Source organism: Littorina saxatilis, unplaced genomic scaffold, assembly GCF_037325665.1.
Source record: "Littorina saxatilis isolate snail1 unplaced genomic scaffold, US_GU_Lsax_2.0 scaffold_651, whole genome shotgun sequence".
Lineage (NCBI taxonomy): Eukaryota > Metazoa > Mollusca > Gastropoda > Littorinimorpha > Littorinidae > Littorina > Littorina saxatilis.
The window spans coordinates 20,143-37,500 of NW_027129153.1; the positions used below are offsets into that span (position 1 = coordinate 20,143).

The following is a 17,358-nucleotide window of genomic DNA, read 5'->3' on the forward strand; positions in this document are numbered from 1 at the left end:
TCACTGGTTATACAATTAAACAATCCAATCCAATCTCTCTCTGATTTGGATGTCTTTCTGTATATTTCTTCGTCTATCTCTTACGCACACTCACATTCTCACCCGGTACCCCAATCCCCTCTCTCTCAGAGTCGTACGTCTGTCTCTATTGGTCGGTGCACTTCAGTGAGGTCACATACATTGTCCATGCGCACATATTATTTGCGTTGACGTAAGCCGACCCAGTTCTAAAATTAATCAACGTCATCATCACTGTTTTTGTGCAACCTAGACTGTCTGATTCCGTTAACGGATTTGCTATCCTATAGACATGCGCGGACATACACGTTCACACCCACACACACACACACACACACACACACCCACACCCACACACACACACAAATAAACACACACACACACATAAAACACACACACACACACACACAAACACACACACACACAAAACACACACACACACACACACACACACACACACACACACACACACACATATAAACGCATGTACGTACACACCCATAATCATGCATGCACTGATACACACACACACACACACACACACACACACACACACACACACACACATGTACGTACACACCCATAATCATGCATGCACTGATACACACACACACACACACACACACACACATACACGCACACACACACACACACACACACAGAGACACACACACATAAGACATAAGACATAAGACATAAGACTGTATTTCAACCATGTGCAGTACACTAGGGACATGTTTTGGCCAGAGTACAATCAATCAATCCATACACGCCCTTCCAAACATCGCTTACAATCTCAGTCACACACACGCTCACGCACGCCCGCATACATTCCCCACACAAAACCCACAACAGCACACACGCGCAAGCATGCTCCTCCTTAACAAAACGTGTTTAACCATCAATTGTACATATGCGTAAGATAAACAGTATAGAAGTATCAGTAAGAATTATATATACACACACACACAAACACACACACACACACAAACACACACACACACACACACACACACACACACACACACACACAGTCATTTTCGCATGCACCCTATGCACAATCTGTTACATGTTGCTAATGACAGAAGAAATAATCGTGTGATCAAACAGAGCAGTCATCTACGCCGATAATTCTCTATTATCTCTATTTGCTGCCGTAAGCGACCGTTGTATAAATATTTGTTGAAAGCGTAGCCTACAACTCTTTCATTGTTTAGGCTTACGGTCTTTCGCTTGTGTGTGAGTATCCGTTTTCAGTATTCTCAGCGTTGAAGAATTTGTAAAGAGAAGAAACGATAACAGCAGGAAAAATAAAAGTCGTGTGTGCATTTTGGGGTTTTTGGAGGGACGATTTCGAGTTTGAATCCGTTCTTGCACATGCTCCAAAGCGTGTACCATACAATCTTGCACACGTTTGCTTTAGTAGTGGCAAAGAAGGACAGCGTGTGACATTGTGTGCTATTTCGGGGACTGAATCATTTCAGTGAATTGTCGGGTTGGTGTGAGTACTGGACACGATTGTCTGATGTACAATTTATTCAACTAAAGGCGAACGTTTTCGAGAGGAGTTCATTCGAATGCTGCGATTTACTTTTGACACGAAATAATCAAGTGCCCGATTCAGTGAAAAATTGTAAGAAATCATAAAACAATAACAGTTCTCACGTGAGTCCTTACATTTTCGAAGAAAACGGGAGTATCGACTTCATTTTTGTGAGAATGTTGTTGTTGATGTTTTTATTTATTATCATTTTGTTTTTGTAAATACGGCTTGTTAGTTTGCATATTTCTTTCAAGTCTTATGAGAACGAAACCGTTCTTTTTTTTGTAATCTTGTCCTTTTTTTCACATACTTTACAAAGGTTGAAGCACGCGTTATACCACAACAATGTGAAATCTATCAGATGGACGACAGTATCCCATTTTTTCAATTATATAATTATGCTAATGTTATGTTCACAGCACACGTGACGCCCGTAACCATGACAACGTCCAATCCCCAAGTGGTGACAGTTCTGAAGAACGTGTGTCAAAAGCTAGGGGAGGGACCGCACTGGGATATTAGCACCCAGTCACTGTACTTCGTGGACATCGACGGGCAGAGGGTACACCGCTACAACGCTGCCACTGGTCAGCATGACTCTAAACTTCTTGGTGAGAAGATTGATATTATAGTATGTGTGTGTGTGTGTGTGTGTGTGTGTGTGTGTGTGTGTGTGTGTGTGTGTGTGTGTGTGTGTGTGTGTGTGTGTGTGCCACTGGAACCAAGCGACTCCCCCTCCCTCCCCCTCCCCCCCTCAGATCCAGACTCAACCCAAACCTCTGCTCTAACGACCAGGTGTCCCACGATGAAACGATATGTTTACTTTAGTGAGCAGTTTTTATAAGTTTTTGTTTCAACTTGTTGGGCTTCTGTGTAAGCATGTGGCTGTATTGTTATGTTTGTGCATATGAATATTATTTCGTTTAAACCAGACGACCAGGTGAGCTTGGTAGTTCCGCGCAAGTCTGGAGGCTTCGTAGTGGGCCTGGGTCACACGCTGTCACAGCTGGACTGGAGCACGGGCACCGCCTCCGTCATTCAGGAAGTGGAACACGACCAACACAGCCGTTTCAACGACGGCAAATGCGACGCCAAGGGCAGACTCTGGGCAGGTCAGTTTGAAAGGATACTATTAATCCGAGCCTTTTGTAGAGGTTTCAGGTGAATGTCATTACTGCACACCCTGGACCCTAATCTAGACACACCCTGGACCCTCATCTAGACACACCCTGGACCCTCATCTAGACACACCCTGGACCCTCATCTAGACACACCCTGGACCCTCATCTAGACACACCCTGGACCCTCATCTAGACACACCCTGGACCCTCATCTAGACACACCCTGGACCCTCATCTAGACACACTCTGGACACTCATCTAGACACACCCTGGACCCTCATCTAGACACACCCTGGACCCTCATCTAGACACACCCTGGACCCTCATCTAGACACACCCTGGACCCTCATCTAGACACACCCTGGACCCTAATCTAGACACACACAGCAATTAATTGAATCAAAGGAAAAATGCACGAACCGAAAGTGGAAGCGATACATCTCATTTTCAACCAAATATCATATTTCTTTAAAGAGCACGTCTATAAGCTTTCCTTGTTGTGCTCCATTTACTAATTGATTGTATGCAACTTTGTTGTATGTAATTTTGCTGAATAAAATTGTTTAAACCAATTTCAACCAATCCAACGCGGCGGCTGGCTCCCACCCAGTTGGTAACTTTCTCGTGCACTTTGGCCCTGGACTCAGCGCACCAAAGTCACTTGTAAGCCGACAGGTTTAACACTGATGCTCACTTGTTGTTTATCACTGTTGACAGGGACCCTGACCTCAGAGCCAGGTCAAGACTTCACCCAGGGGGGAGGGGCACTGTACACACTAGACCTTGACCGGACAGTGAGGACACAGCTGACAGGACTGACCATCTCCAACGGACTGGCGTGGACAGACGACAACGCTACCTTTTTCTTCGTCGACTCCCGCCCGGGAAACGTCTACGCCTTTGACTTTGACCTGCAGGCCGGGACTATCGGTACGTCTTTATATTAAATGTTATTTGTGTTATTGACCAAAATATGACATTTTACGCGGACCCCGACCAACAATGGCCCAGTGCCCCAAAGACCCAACAACCCCTTGAGCAACAGCCTTACCAACTATGGCGCTGCCACACGATGGCCCAGCCGGGTCTCCAAACCAACTCCATTGCTACTTGACACCAACCCCCAGCTTTGGTGCCTTGGTGGCTGGGAGCTCGAGCGCGACAGACAAACCTCCTTTGCGGCGGCCCCTTTTATTTATTTATCATTACTGTTTTTTTCTCTAAATCATTTAAAGTCAGGGTAACACCCGGGTACATGCCCCTAATGGTTTAACCGTGAGGTCGTTAAGCAACATTTATCATCATTTTACACGGACCGAAACAGTCAGTGTTCCTCCGGGACTGCGCCAGCCAAGATATGTGTAAACTGTCACAATTTGGTCGAATATGTACATACCAGTTATGTATCGATCGATATAAGTTAACATTTCTGTTATTGTTTACGATTGAACGCACACAAATATGCACTCTTTTGTAGTCTCGGCTATCCGCCTAAAATAATGTGAGTTTTAGTCGGACTCTGGTGTCCCATGGCTCAAACAAAGGGTCGACAATCCAATGTTCAATCGGTACATATAAAGAGAAACTTGTCTTCTGCGGACACTTCGAGATGAGAAGACACCTTGCAGCAAAGGACAGCTCCTGTTGACCGTTTGGCTTGAAGTCAATGGAAGTGTCCTTCTTGTTGTGGATTCTTAAATGTTAATTCTGTATTATACCAACTAAGGATGGAATAGGACATTGCTGAAACCAGAAACGAAAGGACACCTGGATTGACAAGACACCCCCACCAAAAGTGCTCGCTTGCAACAGTTGTCGCTAGGCTTAGTTGCTGCACAGGCAAACGTAATTCGGGTAGCTTATTTCACACATTCTGCTACTTGAATGTTCCGCTTTAAAAACAAAAAACAAAAGAGAGAAAAAAGTGTATTTCTTTTCTGCATTCCTTTCAAACTCGATTCAAGACTTCTGTGATTTTGCGAGTTAAATAACTGTTGCGCCTTAGGTGCGAATTAGTCCTTCATAGACGGCTAACCAACAGCATAGTCACACTCCTCGGCAAGGCCTCATGGCAAGCTATATCACTTTTTCAACAGTGAATTCCTTTCAAAAGCATATTTTACACGTGGGAACGACAGATGAACGCTGTGGTTACCAGGGTTGAGGGGCATGAACCGAAAATGGATGCCACCCAAACGGGAGAGGAGAAACCGCGGGGTTTGATTCGTTGAAATCACAACACATTTCAATATCAACCAATCTAACACTACGGCTGGCTCCCACCCGGTTGGTAACTTTCTCGTGTACATCGGCCCTCGTGACCCAATCGTGCGTGAGGCTTGATTAGAGGGAATTCAAAGTCTTTGCTGTGACATTGAGTAGTCTTTATACAGACCCACTTACTATGCCTTCACTCAAAATGTCTTCTACTTTGAAAAATGGTACTAAGGTAATAAGTTGCCTCAAATGGTCTAAATAATGGTGAAGTTTGCCGAGTATCATCGCTACTTGAGGGGGCCCGGTAGCTGAGTCGGTAGAGCACTGAACTTGTAATCCTAAGGTTGCAGGTTCGAATCCGGACCGGGCCGGACACGGGTCAACTTTATGTGCAGACCAAAAAGACCTCGGTTGTTTTGCCATAGGTGCAGGTGGCTGAATACACCTAAACACGCATACACCTGGGAAGCGCGACTCTGTTGCTGCTAGCTTTCCACTGGGAGGAAGCGACCCGAATTTCCGAGCGATAGGACAATAAAGTAATGAAAGTGAAAATGAAAATGACTTTTCCGCTGTGTGCAGACAGTGAGCGGACGGTGAAGCAGGTAGGGGGAGACAACGCCGTCGTCGCTGGAGCAGTGCCCGACGGAATGACCATCGACACGGACAACAAACTGTGGGTCGCGCTCTACGGAGGGGGCGCTGTCATTAGACTTGACCCACACACAGGTATAGATTCATTGGTTTAAACGAAGTTGTATTCTGAAAATACAGTCCTAATGTATTAAAGATCAATCAATCAATCAATCAATCTATACATTAATCCATCCATCCATCCATCAATCAATCAATCAATCAATCAATCAATCAATCAATACATTAATCAATCCTTCTTGCCCTTGGGGTTTAGCATCAAACTACCGAATTCTGAAGAAAACGCAAAACTTCTTCTACTGATGATGTATAAGACCTTGCTGATGTTGCTGAACATTATTTATCCATGGCAACATTGATATAAAAGTGCTTGATTTATTATTAGATCTTCCTTAATTGATCCAGCGTAATACTAAATGTATCGATATAGATACAATAAAGATGTTCCGACAAACAAAACAAAACACGCCCTCAATGTTCATAATAACAATGTAACGCTAGCCATCGCAATTCGCCTTTTGCATCAACAACAGGGAACAAAATATCACGTCCAGAAATGCAATTCTGTAATATTCTTCCTTTCTTCTTTGCTGTGACAGAAGGTCAACACAGCTCGTGTGTTTCTTACTTCTTTATTCAACTTGGCACATGGTTCTATGGCGGTTGGGTGCTGACGGAAGAGCCCTGATTCCCAGAGTGCATTTTACTAAAATAGTATGTGTCAAACATGGATCGGAATATGATCGGAAGATTAAGGTCATTGATACAACATTTTCCATTTCACATTTTCAGGCACAGTTTTGCAGAAAGTGGATCTTCCTGCCTCGAAGACGTCCTCGGTGAGTTGGGGCGGCACGAACCTGGATGAGCTGTACGTCACCACAGGATACAGCGCCAGTGAGCCGTTGTCCGGGTCCTTGTTCAAGATCACCGGCCTGGGGGCCAGAGGGAGGCCTGCCAATGTCTTTGAGGGATGAGCAACTCCCAAGGGCGAGAAAGAGGTGTACCAGTATTAGCAACAACACACATCTCGTGCGGACACTGATAGGCGCGTGCACGACCACACACACTCGCTCGCTCGCACGCACGCACGCAAGCACGCGCACACACATACATACAGACAGACAGACAGTAAGACAGACATAAATCTGTATAAAGTTCACCTTGTTATACACAGTTGTCCAAACAAATATTGCACCAAAATTCAAACCTCAACTAAAATAATCATTCCCTTTGCCATTAGGGGCATTGGTATTATACGTTTTTGTTAGGTTAATGTGTGGGTACCCTTGCTTTCACGGCGGTCACGTGACCACAGGCAGAGAAATCTTTGATTTGAAACGTGTGTTAGATAGCCAAGTGAAGTGCATTTAATGGCATAGAATGGTTAAATGAAATGATACGAGAAACAATGTTTAAGCTGGGGCACAACATTTGGAAAATTATTTTGTTGTTTACATAGTTTTGTTTGTTTGTTAAAATCCAAGAGAGAATTGTGCATTGTAATTTTGTAAATAAACAGATCACCGACAGTTCTCCAAATACTGACCTGAAATTGTAATGTAGTCACATGATCTCACACACCCACACCGACACACACACACACACCGACACACACACACGCACGCACGCCCACAAGTACGCACAAGTACACACACGCAAGCACGCACACATACACACACGCACGCACTCACACGCAAACCCACAGACGCACGCACGCACTCGCACACACACGCATGCACGCACGCATGCACACACACACACACACACACACACACACACACACACACACACACACACACACACACACACACACACACACACACACTATCTATACATATAGATACTGACTCAAATATTGTAGAAGAGTTTATTTTGGGCATGGGAAAACAACATTTTGAACACACATGCAACTGCCATTCTGAAAAGTATGAAGAACATTTTTTTTTCGGACGATTCTTCCGCTTTGCTAGGAGACGTTTGTTCATAAGTAACGACAGCAGAAATATTTTTGTTTGCAAGATATGTGTGTGTAATGTTTGGAAATACAAGGAACACACCGTGTGTTTCTTTCTAACAACAAATTATAAAGTATGTAATGTTTTCTCTCCTATTCTAGAAAGCAAGCGCAAATAAATGTTGAAGACACTTGGCTAACAATTCAAAGAAATGCGTGCAAAACATAAGAACCTGCAAAGAAAACCTGATGCACTCGTCCTGGTAACAAGAGCGCAACACCATATTGAAGCATTTATAACTACTTCTCCATTCCCGGGTACACTACATTGGGTGTGCACGTTAAAGATCCCACGATTGACAAAAGGGTCTTTCCTGGCAAAATTGCTTAGGCACAGTTAATAATTGTCTACCTATACCCGTGTGACTTGGAATAATAGGCCGTGAAAGGTAAATATGCGCCGAAATGGCTGCAATCTACTGGCCGTATAAAATTTCATCTCACACGGCATCACTGCAGAGCGCCTAGAACTGTACCCACGGAATATGCGCGATATAAGACTCGTTGATTGATTGATTGATTCCCTTCAATTAGAAAAACAATACAAAAAGAAAGAGACAATCACTTAACTGCGTATATCAGCGACACCACTGAATGCAGATTGTCTTCGTACCAGATTGTATCAGGTAAACGAGCAGAAAGAAGCAATACTGAAGCCAAGGTGAAAAATACTTCACAAAAAAAGTAACAAAAGGAAACCATCCTGCTAAATATTATGTCAAGCAAAATCAAACAAATTACGATACATACTAAACTTGCACATGAAATAAACAAACGCACACTAATCGGTGAAAGACTTTCAACAACATAATTATGGTACTAGCTCTATGCCTACAATGCCAATCAGAAGTTATTAACTTTGTTCCGTACTGTCTTAGTCGTTAGAAAGTGTGGTTTAGAACACAAACCGAGATTCTGATTTTCTTTCGCGACTTTATTAAAGGCTGCCATATTCGTAGCGTTCATTAATTAATTCATATTGCTTACATGTGCCAATAATGTTATAAAACTGTACCAAAGGGGATATAATAACGATTGGCTGTAGCTTTCGAACACAGAACAAATTATTTCAGTATTGCAAAGTGGTGTTGATAGTGTCGAATGTAAACAGAACAGTCTCAAACGCCATCTTTGGTTTACGAAACGTCACGAAGTGACGTCAACGGTCTAAAAATAGCCCAAGTCCTAGAGAACTGTTGCTAAACAATGCATGCAATAAATAATTAATTATTTCTCGTAATTGGTAAGGACTTCAAACCTAAAACTTTGCAGGAAGCTTAATTTATACATCCCCGCAACGATGGGAAAAGCCCTGGAAGTAATTAAGCTAATTAAATAGGACTATGTCAGCCTTTAAGTAAATCACAAATAATGGGTTTACATACACAAACATGTTCACATCGACATCCACACCCAATCACAAATGTGACACGCACACACTGGCAGATTGCAGACTCCACTCTCACGCACATGATATATACGCATGAGAACGCAAACACACTCGCGCGCCTGTGCACACAGACATACACAGACTTACAAACACACACACACGCACGCAGGCACCTACACATACACACACATACGCACACTCACACTCTCATGAAGGCACACAATCGCACACACACTCACGCACACACAAACACGCACCTACACACATACACACACACACACACACACACACACACACACACACACACCCACCCACACACAATCACACACACACGCGCACACACATACCAGCACGCCTGAAAGAAACAAACACACACAGGCACACACACACAAGCGGGCGCGCACATACACAACACAAACTCATATGTGTACACAGACACACAAAGACACACACACGTAGGTATACCCCCCCCTACACACACACACACAGACACCCACGCGCGAACACACCCACACAAACACACACACACACGAGCGTACACACACACACACACACACGCACACGCACACACACACACACACACACACACACACATACACACACACACACACACACACACACAAATACACACACCACGTTTCTATCGCAACACTCATGCATGCATACCAACGTCGCCGCAGGCACAAAAGCGTGACGTCCCCAACCACCATAATCATAAGTGATTGTACTCTCCCTGACATGTCAAGGAATACATTATTGGTCGGATCAGAAGATGGTACAACATAAAACGACAGGAACAAGGGATGCTAATCCATTCAGAAAGATATTCAAGACAATTCCAAGAAGTACGGAGTCATGTTTCGCGACATGAATTTCACGTCGGTATAGTATGATTTGTTCATGACATTGCCAAGAAGTACGGAGTCACCTTTTACAACATGAAATTCATGTCGCTATAATCTTTTACAAACCAAAAAGTTTATTCATGACAATGCCAAACAAATATAGTGTCACTTTTCGCAACATGAAATTCATGTCGCTATAATCTTTTCCAGCGTATTTTCATGACAATGCTAAGAAATACGGTGTCACCTTCTGCAACATGAAATTCATGTCGCAATAATCTTTTCCATACAAAAAAGTATATTCATGACAATGCCAAGAAATACAGTGTCACCTTTCGCAACATGAAATTCATGTCCGTATATTTTTCTTTTCATACAGTCACCTTTTCCAACATGCAATTCATGCCGCTTTAAACTGGTCCATATCACATGTTATTTTCATGTCAATACCAGGATGTACGAACATAAATTTCATGTCCACACGTTATGATTTTTCATGACAACGTCAGCAAGTATATATTCACCCGTATGAACATGAAATTCATGTTGGTAGAGGCGTTCTTCGTAACAGCTAAACTCTGATTCCACTTCCTATTTCCCCCTGCGTTTGACTCTTTGTGCATTGATAACATTTCTTTAAGTTAATAAGCATAGCACTCCTGTGTGTTGCCATTGTTTTGTTTTGTTTTGTTTTAAAGCATTAACTGAGGTGTATACTACTTCTACAGTGTGTATCATTATCGAAGCATTTATCGTCTCGTAATCAAGAGTAGATTCTTTCTTTCTTTCTTTATTTGGTGTTTAACGTCGTTTTCAACCGTTCAAGGTTATATCGCGACGGGGAAAGGGGGGGGGGGGGGGGGGGGGGGATAGAGCCACTTGTTAATTGTTTCTTGTTCACAAAAGCACTAATCAAAAAATTGCTCCAGGGGAAGAGTAGATGCAAGAGAATTATAACAGTGCACGACATAGTGTTACTTCTTTTTCTAGACTTGAAATCCTAGTGCTTGTTACCGGTATTTGTTTCATTATATTGTGTAGACTTTCTGAGTTATTTTGTTGGTATTGCACACCTGTTCTTCAAGATCCACTGCAGTTATCATGATAATAGACCCCCCCCCCCCCCCCCCCCCCCCGTTGGTTTAGACTCCCTCGTCTTTATTTCCCCCAATTCTGATCAACGCGTTATAATTGTCCCAAGTACGATCAATCTGTTTTAATTTGTTCTGCAAGATCAGACGAACCCGTTTTAAATGTTCCAAACTTCACTGTTGATATGGAAACAAGTTCAGATTCTTGTTCCCGTTAAAACTTACTCGTTTTAATTGATCCCACGTTCGGAGTAACCCGTTTCTTAATAAAAAAAAAATTAAAAAAGGATTCCCGAGTATATTTTCACTGATGTTTTTCCTTCTTCGAATTGCATCGGCTCCCGGGTATTGACACTGATTACGTCACTTCCTGCCGCACGTTCCAGACCAAAGATTTTCGGTCTGGAAGGGCGAGAAATCTGCGTCCGTGTTCACAGTTTGCCCGAGGAGGTTGCTGAGAACCTACGCAGACGCACTTTGCATTGAAATCATAGTCCGTGACGCACAACGCAATGGCGTCATTTCTGCTGCCAAATATCTCTCTTCCGGTCACGCGCTTGTGAGCATCTCTGACGCACATTGTGTTTGGGGAACTGACCATTACAAAATGTTGAGCAACAGTAACGTGTTTTTCTCTCTACCACAGCCGACGAGTGTTGCTTATACTCTGAATTCAAACACCACCACGGCGATATCCACAATGACGTCACTAGCACTTCTCAGTACGCAACTAGGGCCACAACGTCATCACTTACAAACCACGTCACAACCTCACATCTCCGTAGTGCCCGTTTCCATGGGGATCATAGGCAAGGCGCTCATGATAGGAACCGTATGCATTCGCTGCAGCCTCCTGTTTTCTCTGGCAACCATGGTAACGGACATCTTTCTGCTGTAGTTCTTGTAGATGACGGAATCCTGGGCTCGCTTGACCACGGTCACGTTCTCCAGGTTCTTGGGGCTGTGGCGATAGCGGGGTTCGATGGGCTGAAGGATTCGGATGCTGCCCCACCTCTTGAGGAAAGCCAGGACCGCCACCACCCACATGCAGATGATGATCCCGAGGATGACGACCTCCTCTGGCTGGATTGTGTGCAGAACTGCAGCGAGAAGAGAAAGAGGGTGTGAGCATTTCATGGTGAAAGAGGGTGTGAGCATCTCATGGTGAAAGAGGGTGTGAGCATCTCATGGTGAAAGAGGGTGTGAGCATCTCATGGTGAAAGAGGGTGTGAGCATCTCATGGTGAAAGAGGGTGTGAGCATCTCATGGTGAAAGACAAGAGCAGGAGGCAAACTGCAGATATAGTATATAAGCATTTCTTGATACAATGTACATGTGAGAGAGAGAGAGAGAGAGACAGAGAGAGAGAGAGAGAGAGAGAGAGAGAGAGAGAGAGAGAGAGAGACACACACACACCCACCCACACACACAGACAGAGAGAGAGACAGAGAGAGAGAGAGATAGAACCTATTGTTCGCAAACAGACTCTAAAGGCAATACAGCGCCTAAAAAGGCAATACAGCGCCTAAAAAGGCATTTTCTGTGCGTAGAAAGTAGCTAAGTAGCTGAGGTCTATGTATAGCCATGGCTCCATTTCACCGCCCACCCAACAGGACTTCCGTCCTATTTCACCAACCGGAAATCAAATTCTATTGCTCTCCCCACGGAGTCACGCATTCGCAGAGGTAAAGCGCGTGTCCAAAATATCAGCAAGAGGAAACGCCGTCCATAGAAAAACAGCTCATGTCTTCAGGGGTTTACTGTACGCGTAAACACGCTGTGTTTGAAGGTACTGAATGAAGAAAAAGAGCTAATGTATTTAAGGTTATCTTTACAAGTGTATTCACTTTGCTTTCGAAGATTCTGTATAGTGAAAAAGAGATTATGGTTTGGGGGATACTGTGCGAGTTTACACACTATTATTGAAGGTATTGAACCGCGGCAAGAGAGCTTAGTTCGAGAATGTTAATTTTACATGGACATATTCACTAGAATGCAATTGCATATACTAAATACCCCCCGCGGGTTGGGGGGAAGAATTTACCCGATGCTCCCCAGGCCGGACTTCGGTATTGCATTTCAGCTTGGTGGCTTAAAAATTAATTAATGACTTTGGTCATTAAAAATCTGAAAATTGTAAAAACAATAATATGTTTTTAAAACGATCCAAATTTACGTTCATCTTATTCTTCATCATTTGCTGATTCCAAAAACATATAAATATGTTATATTCGGATTAAAAACAAGCTCTGAAAATTAAAAATATATTAATTATAATTAAAATAAAATTTCCGAAATCGATTTAAAAACAATTTCATCTTATTCCTTGTGGGTTCCTGATTCCAAAAACATATAGATGTGATATGTTTGGATTAAAAACACGCTCAGAAAGTTAAAAAGAATAGAGATAAAGAAAAGCGTGCTATCCTTCTCAGCGCAACTACTACCCCGCTCTTCTTGTCAATTTCACTGCCTTTGCATCGAGCGGTGGACTGACGATGCTACGAGTATACGCTCTTGCTGTAAAATGCAGTGAGTTCAGTTTCATTCTGTTAGTTCGACAGCTTGACTAAATGTTGTAATTTCGCCTTACGCGACTTGTTGTCTTTGTGTTATTACGCCGGTTAGAAGTGTGCGGTTGCTGTTGTTGTTGGTTGTGGTGATGGTGTTGGTGGTGGTAGCGTTGCCTTGCGTTGTGTGTGTGTGTGTGTGTGGTGTGTGTGTGTGTGTGGTGTTGTGTGCGCGTGTATGTGCCTGTGTGTGTGTGTGGTGTGTGTGTGTGTGTGTGGTGTGTGTGTGTGTGTGTGTGTGCCTGTGTGTGTGTGTGCAGTGTGTGTGTGTGTGTGTGTGTGTGTGTGTGTGTGTGTGAGTGTGTGTGTGTTCGTTCGTTCTCCGACTCTCTCTCTCACTCACTCTCTCTACCCCCCCCCCCCTCACACACACACACATCTCCCCCTTTTCACTCATCCCTCACCTTTCGCGGAACTTTGTAGGGCTGTGCCGTTGGTGACTGTTGTGCCGTTGTTGGTGGTCTTGTTGTCGTAGCCACGGTAGAGAGCACTGAGGATGGGGCTTATCGACACCATCAAGAACCTACCATGCCCCCCGGGGGGAACGACCCCCGCCCTTGCATGGAATGTTAGGGGGAAAAAGAATGAAGAAATACTGCAGTGTGGGCTGATGAGTCGTTCCAATCCTCTGCGAGTGTCCGGCTGTGTCACAATAAACGGGGACAACTTTATATTGTCAACGTGCGGTGAAAAGTTTAAAGTAAAATTTCACAAGAATGTTACCCGGGCGGGGACAATCCGCCTCCTTCGTTTATTTGGAGTGCCGTTGGGGCAAATAAGAACAGACACAATGCTTCAGTTCACACAGCTTGAGCGATGAGTTGTTCCAAATTGTTTAATTCTGTTGAGTATAGTAAGACATATTCTAGGTGATTTCAAAACGATTATTTGGTCCAAACTGTCGACACTTTGTGCATGAAATGAAATGTGTCAACATACATGCATAAGTCAATGCTGACACTGAACTCGGACAAGTTTCAAGTTAGATATTTTTTTGAGGTCCCGGTCTCTAACACTAAGTTGCTCAGTCTTTTTTGTCGCGTTTGGTCACTGATTTTGTGGGACTTGTTTAGTCTGAAGAAAAGCACGAATTTACACAGAGGCCGGACAGAACAGGTGAAGCATCCTCCTTTGAAATGTAAGTGGTTCTCTTTTTCCAGACAACTCAATTTAATCAACGGTCAATCTCTAAAGTTGTAAGTGTCTCGCTTATAAAAACAGCTAGTCGAATGTTTCCCTCTTCTACGAAGTTCACCCAAGATAGAAGCTCCTAACTGTTTCTGCTTTCCGACAAGCACCTTACAAATGGCGCACTCTGCAGCTGCATGTATTCCTTTTTATGCCCCAAGACGGTTCGGTTGTCCGCTTTCGTGAAGTAAAACAAGTTCGCGCAAAGTTTTCAATTATCTGTGCTTCCACGAATTCTAAGCCACACAAATCACTTGTATTCGTGGAAAAAGGCGCTGCCTTGTCAAGACAAAGAATCCACATGGGAAGATAATGGCTTCTCTGTCGCAGCAAGCACAGCCACCTAATGTCACCGTCGTCTCCGGTAAATATCACTTGTGTCCTTAGCGAAGGTTGCTTTGGATGTTTCACGTCGTCGTAAATGTGTTGCTATCCTGGCAAAAACCCTGTGCTTTGGTGGGCCTTGTCACATCATTTTCGCTGTTTCCGTCGCAAGATGGCGTCGTAACTTCAGATCTTTGTCAGCGGCTTCCTGGTCATCACTGGGCTGCAAGGGTCGCTGATCTGAAACAAACAGAGACAAAGTACATCAATTTGTTTGCTTTGTTTCAAGACAAAGGAGAGAAACCGTTGCTTTGTTTTAAGAAAAAGGAGAGAAACCGTTGCACATTTCAGTGAGTAAAGCCTTGTTATCGGTCCCGTTACTTTTTCTTGTTGCGGCTGCAGCCCATGCTATTGCTAGGAGAAATGCGTGTTACTTAAATGTAATCAAACCCCTTCATTCTGAGCGCAATGTCAATATACTGGTTCAAGTAAGCATGCGAAGTCTGTATGTCTTGTTTTCTACGCCGATATGTCAAACAAATTCCAAGCGAATGTTCATGAACATTAACTAGCAGAAATACAGTTTTCCTCATAGTTTCCTCCCACATACAGGCATATACAGACAGACGGAAACACCCAGACATTGTTTTTTTTAAACAAACAGTAAATATTCTTACTCATTTGCTATGAAAACTACACTCGGTGTCATTCACCCTTGCAACAATCGTATTTGATTGTAGAGAATAACAGCTAACAAGTAGTTCCTGTGAGAATCACACCCGCTAACATTTCACGGTGTGTCATGGACAGATAACAAGCGGGCATTCCAACAAGGCAATTGTTCGCCAAGTTTGTTCTTAGGAAAAAGCGCGCGACTTCCAGAAAGAAGGACGTTTTTGCAGAGACGAACAGAAGAGTTCACAGTGTGACATTTCCAGGTGCAGTGCCCTCGGGTACAATGGTATAATGAAGTGACAATAATGTTCATACTACTTCTTCTTCTTCTTCTTCTGCGTTCGTGGACTGAAACTCCCACGTACACTCGTGTGTGTTTTTTGTACGAGTGGAATTTTACGTGTATGACCGTTTTTTTACCCCGCCATTTAGGCAGCCATACGCCGTTTTCGGAGGAAGCATGCTGGGTATTTTCGTGTTTCTATAACCCACCGAACTCTGACATGGATTACAGGATCTTTTTCGTGCGCACTTGGTCTTGTGCTTGCGTGTACACACGGAGGTGTTCGGACACCGAGGAGAGTCTGCACACAAAGTTGACTCTGAGAAATAAATCTCTCGCCGAACGTGGGGACGAACTCACGCTGACAGCGGCCAACTGGATACAAATCCAGCGCGCTACCGACTGAGCTACATCCCCGCCCTATGTTCATACTAACGCCCTGAAGTCTATTTTCGAGCGTCCAGAGAATTCAGTACAACAGATGTCCTTGTGAGAAGAAACAAAACAAACAAAAAACTCAACACTCAAAAAAAATCTTTAGTGAGTCTCATGTAGTTGTCCCTATTGAAAGAAATTCTGTTCTGCGCTGCTACTTACGATCCATGAATGCGGATCACATTTGGGAAGTTGTCAGTGGGCAAAATCAACAAAAGCCAAACTGAAAGCAGTATTATGTTACGTAATATACTTCGTGGTAGACCAAAAGTACATGACTGATCTGTTGAATCAATGCGCTTGTAATCGCTATCTCTCTCTCTCTCTCTCTCTCTCTCTCTCTCTCTCTCTATCTCTCTCTCTCTCTCTCTTCACTTTTGTTCTCTCTCTCTCTCTCTCTTCCTTTCTCTCTCTTTCTGCTTCTCTCTGAACCTTTATCTCAACCTCTGTCTCTCTCTCTTTCTCTATCTGTCTCTCTCTGCCTTTGTCTTACTCTCTTACTCTCCGTCTCTGGTTCTGTCTCTGTATCTCACTCTATCTCATTCCTTTTTTATTCGACCATGTTTTACTCTGGTATCATACAACAAAAACAGCAGGAGAATCAGCCACAGCAGGAACACCACAAAGGAAACAGAAAGACAGACAGACACACACACACCCACACACACGGAAAGACAGACAGACAGACAGACAGATATGCATTCTTCAATCAACCTCACATCACGTGCCTAAACATTTAATTAAACCTACATTATCTTCACGTCTACGAACAAATCTGTCAACAATGTCCGCCCTTCCACACGAATTAAAGACAAAGCACTCCCATTACTGTTAAACATCGTGCAGTTTGTGCCAAATTTCCGTTCGGCAGATAAAACAAGTTAAGCTGCCAGTTGCAATTAAGCTCTTACCCAGAACATAATCACACTTCATCGTCTATCGCTTATTGCATGCCTGTCGGCGCAGTGGGTAATTAGCCAGACCCGT

The 17,358-nt window shown here is 43.6% G+C and overlaps 3 protein-coding genes across 5 annotated transcripts in view; 1 reads left to right on the forward strand and 2 right to left on the reverse strand.

Moving 5' to 3' along the window:
- Window positions 1–1,198: 1,198 nt before the first annotated feature.
- Window positions 1,199–7,088, forward strand: LOC138957437 (regucalcin-like). Of its 3 annotated transcripts, none has more exons than XM_070328563.1 (6): window positions 1,199–1,257; window positions 1,981–2,172; window positions 2,494–2,673; window positions 3,400–3,612; window positions 5,482–5,628; window positions 6,346–7,088. In XM_070328563.1, the coding sequence occupies exons 2-6, from the start codon at window positions 2,001–2,003 to the stop codon at window positions 6,528–6,530; spliced, it is 897 nt and encodes a 298-aa protein (XP_070184664.1). In that variant the 5' UTR covers window positions 1,199–1,257; window positions 1,981–2,000; the 3' UTR covers window positions 6,531–7,088. The 3 variants fall into 3 exon arrangements, with proteins under 3 accessions (XP_070184664.1, XP_070184665.1, XP_070184666.1); XM_070328564.1 differs by lacking the exon at window positions 1,199–1,257 and adding an exon at window positions 1,361–1,519; XM_070328565.1 differs by lacking the exon at window positions 1,199–1,257 and adding an exon at window positions 1,542–1,651.
- A 3,842-nt stretch (window positions 7,089–10,930) lies between these two features.
- On the reverse strand, window positions 10,931–15,214 carry LOC138957438 (uncharacterized). The gene is made up of 2 exons (XM_070328566.1): window positions 13,871–15,214; window positions 10,931–11,996 (listed from the first exon to the last, which is right to left on the reverse strand). Exons 1-2 carry the CDS (start codon window positions 13,980–13,982, stop codon window positions 11,668–11,670), a joined length of 441 nt encoding a protein of 146 aa, XP_070184667.1. The 5' UTR covers window positions 13,983–15,214; the 3' UTR covers window positions 10,931–11,667.
- LOC138957439 (mucin-2-like) overlaps window positions 15,165–17,358 on the reverse strand; it is a gene marked incomplete at its 5' end in the record, with an annotated part of 11,606 nt that continues 9,412 nt past the window's right edge. The window contains one exon of the mRNA XM_070328568.1: window positions 15,165–15,218. Within this exon, the coding sequence (XP_070184669.1) occupies window positions 15,165–15,218 (54 nt within the window). The remainder of the gene's footprint in view (window positions 15,219–17,358) is intronic.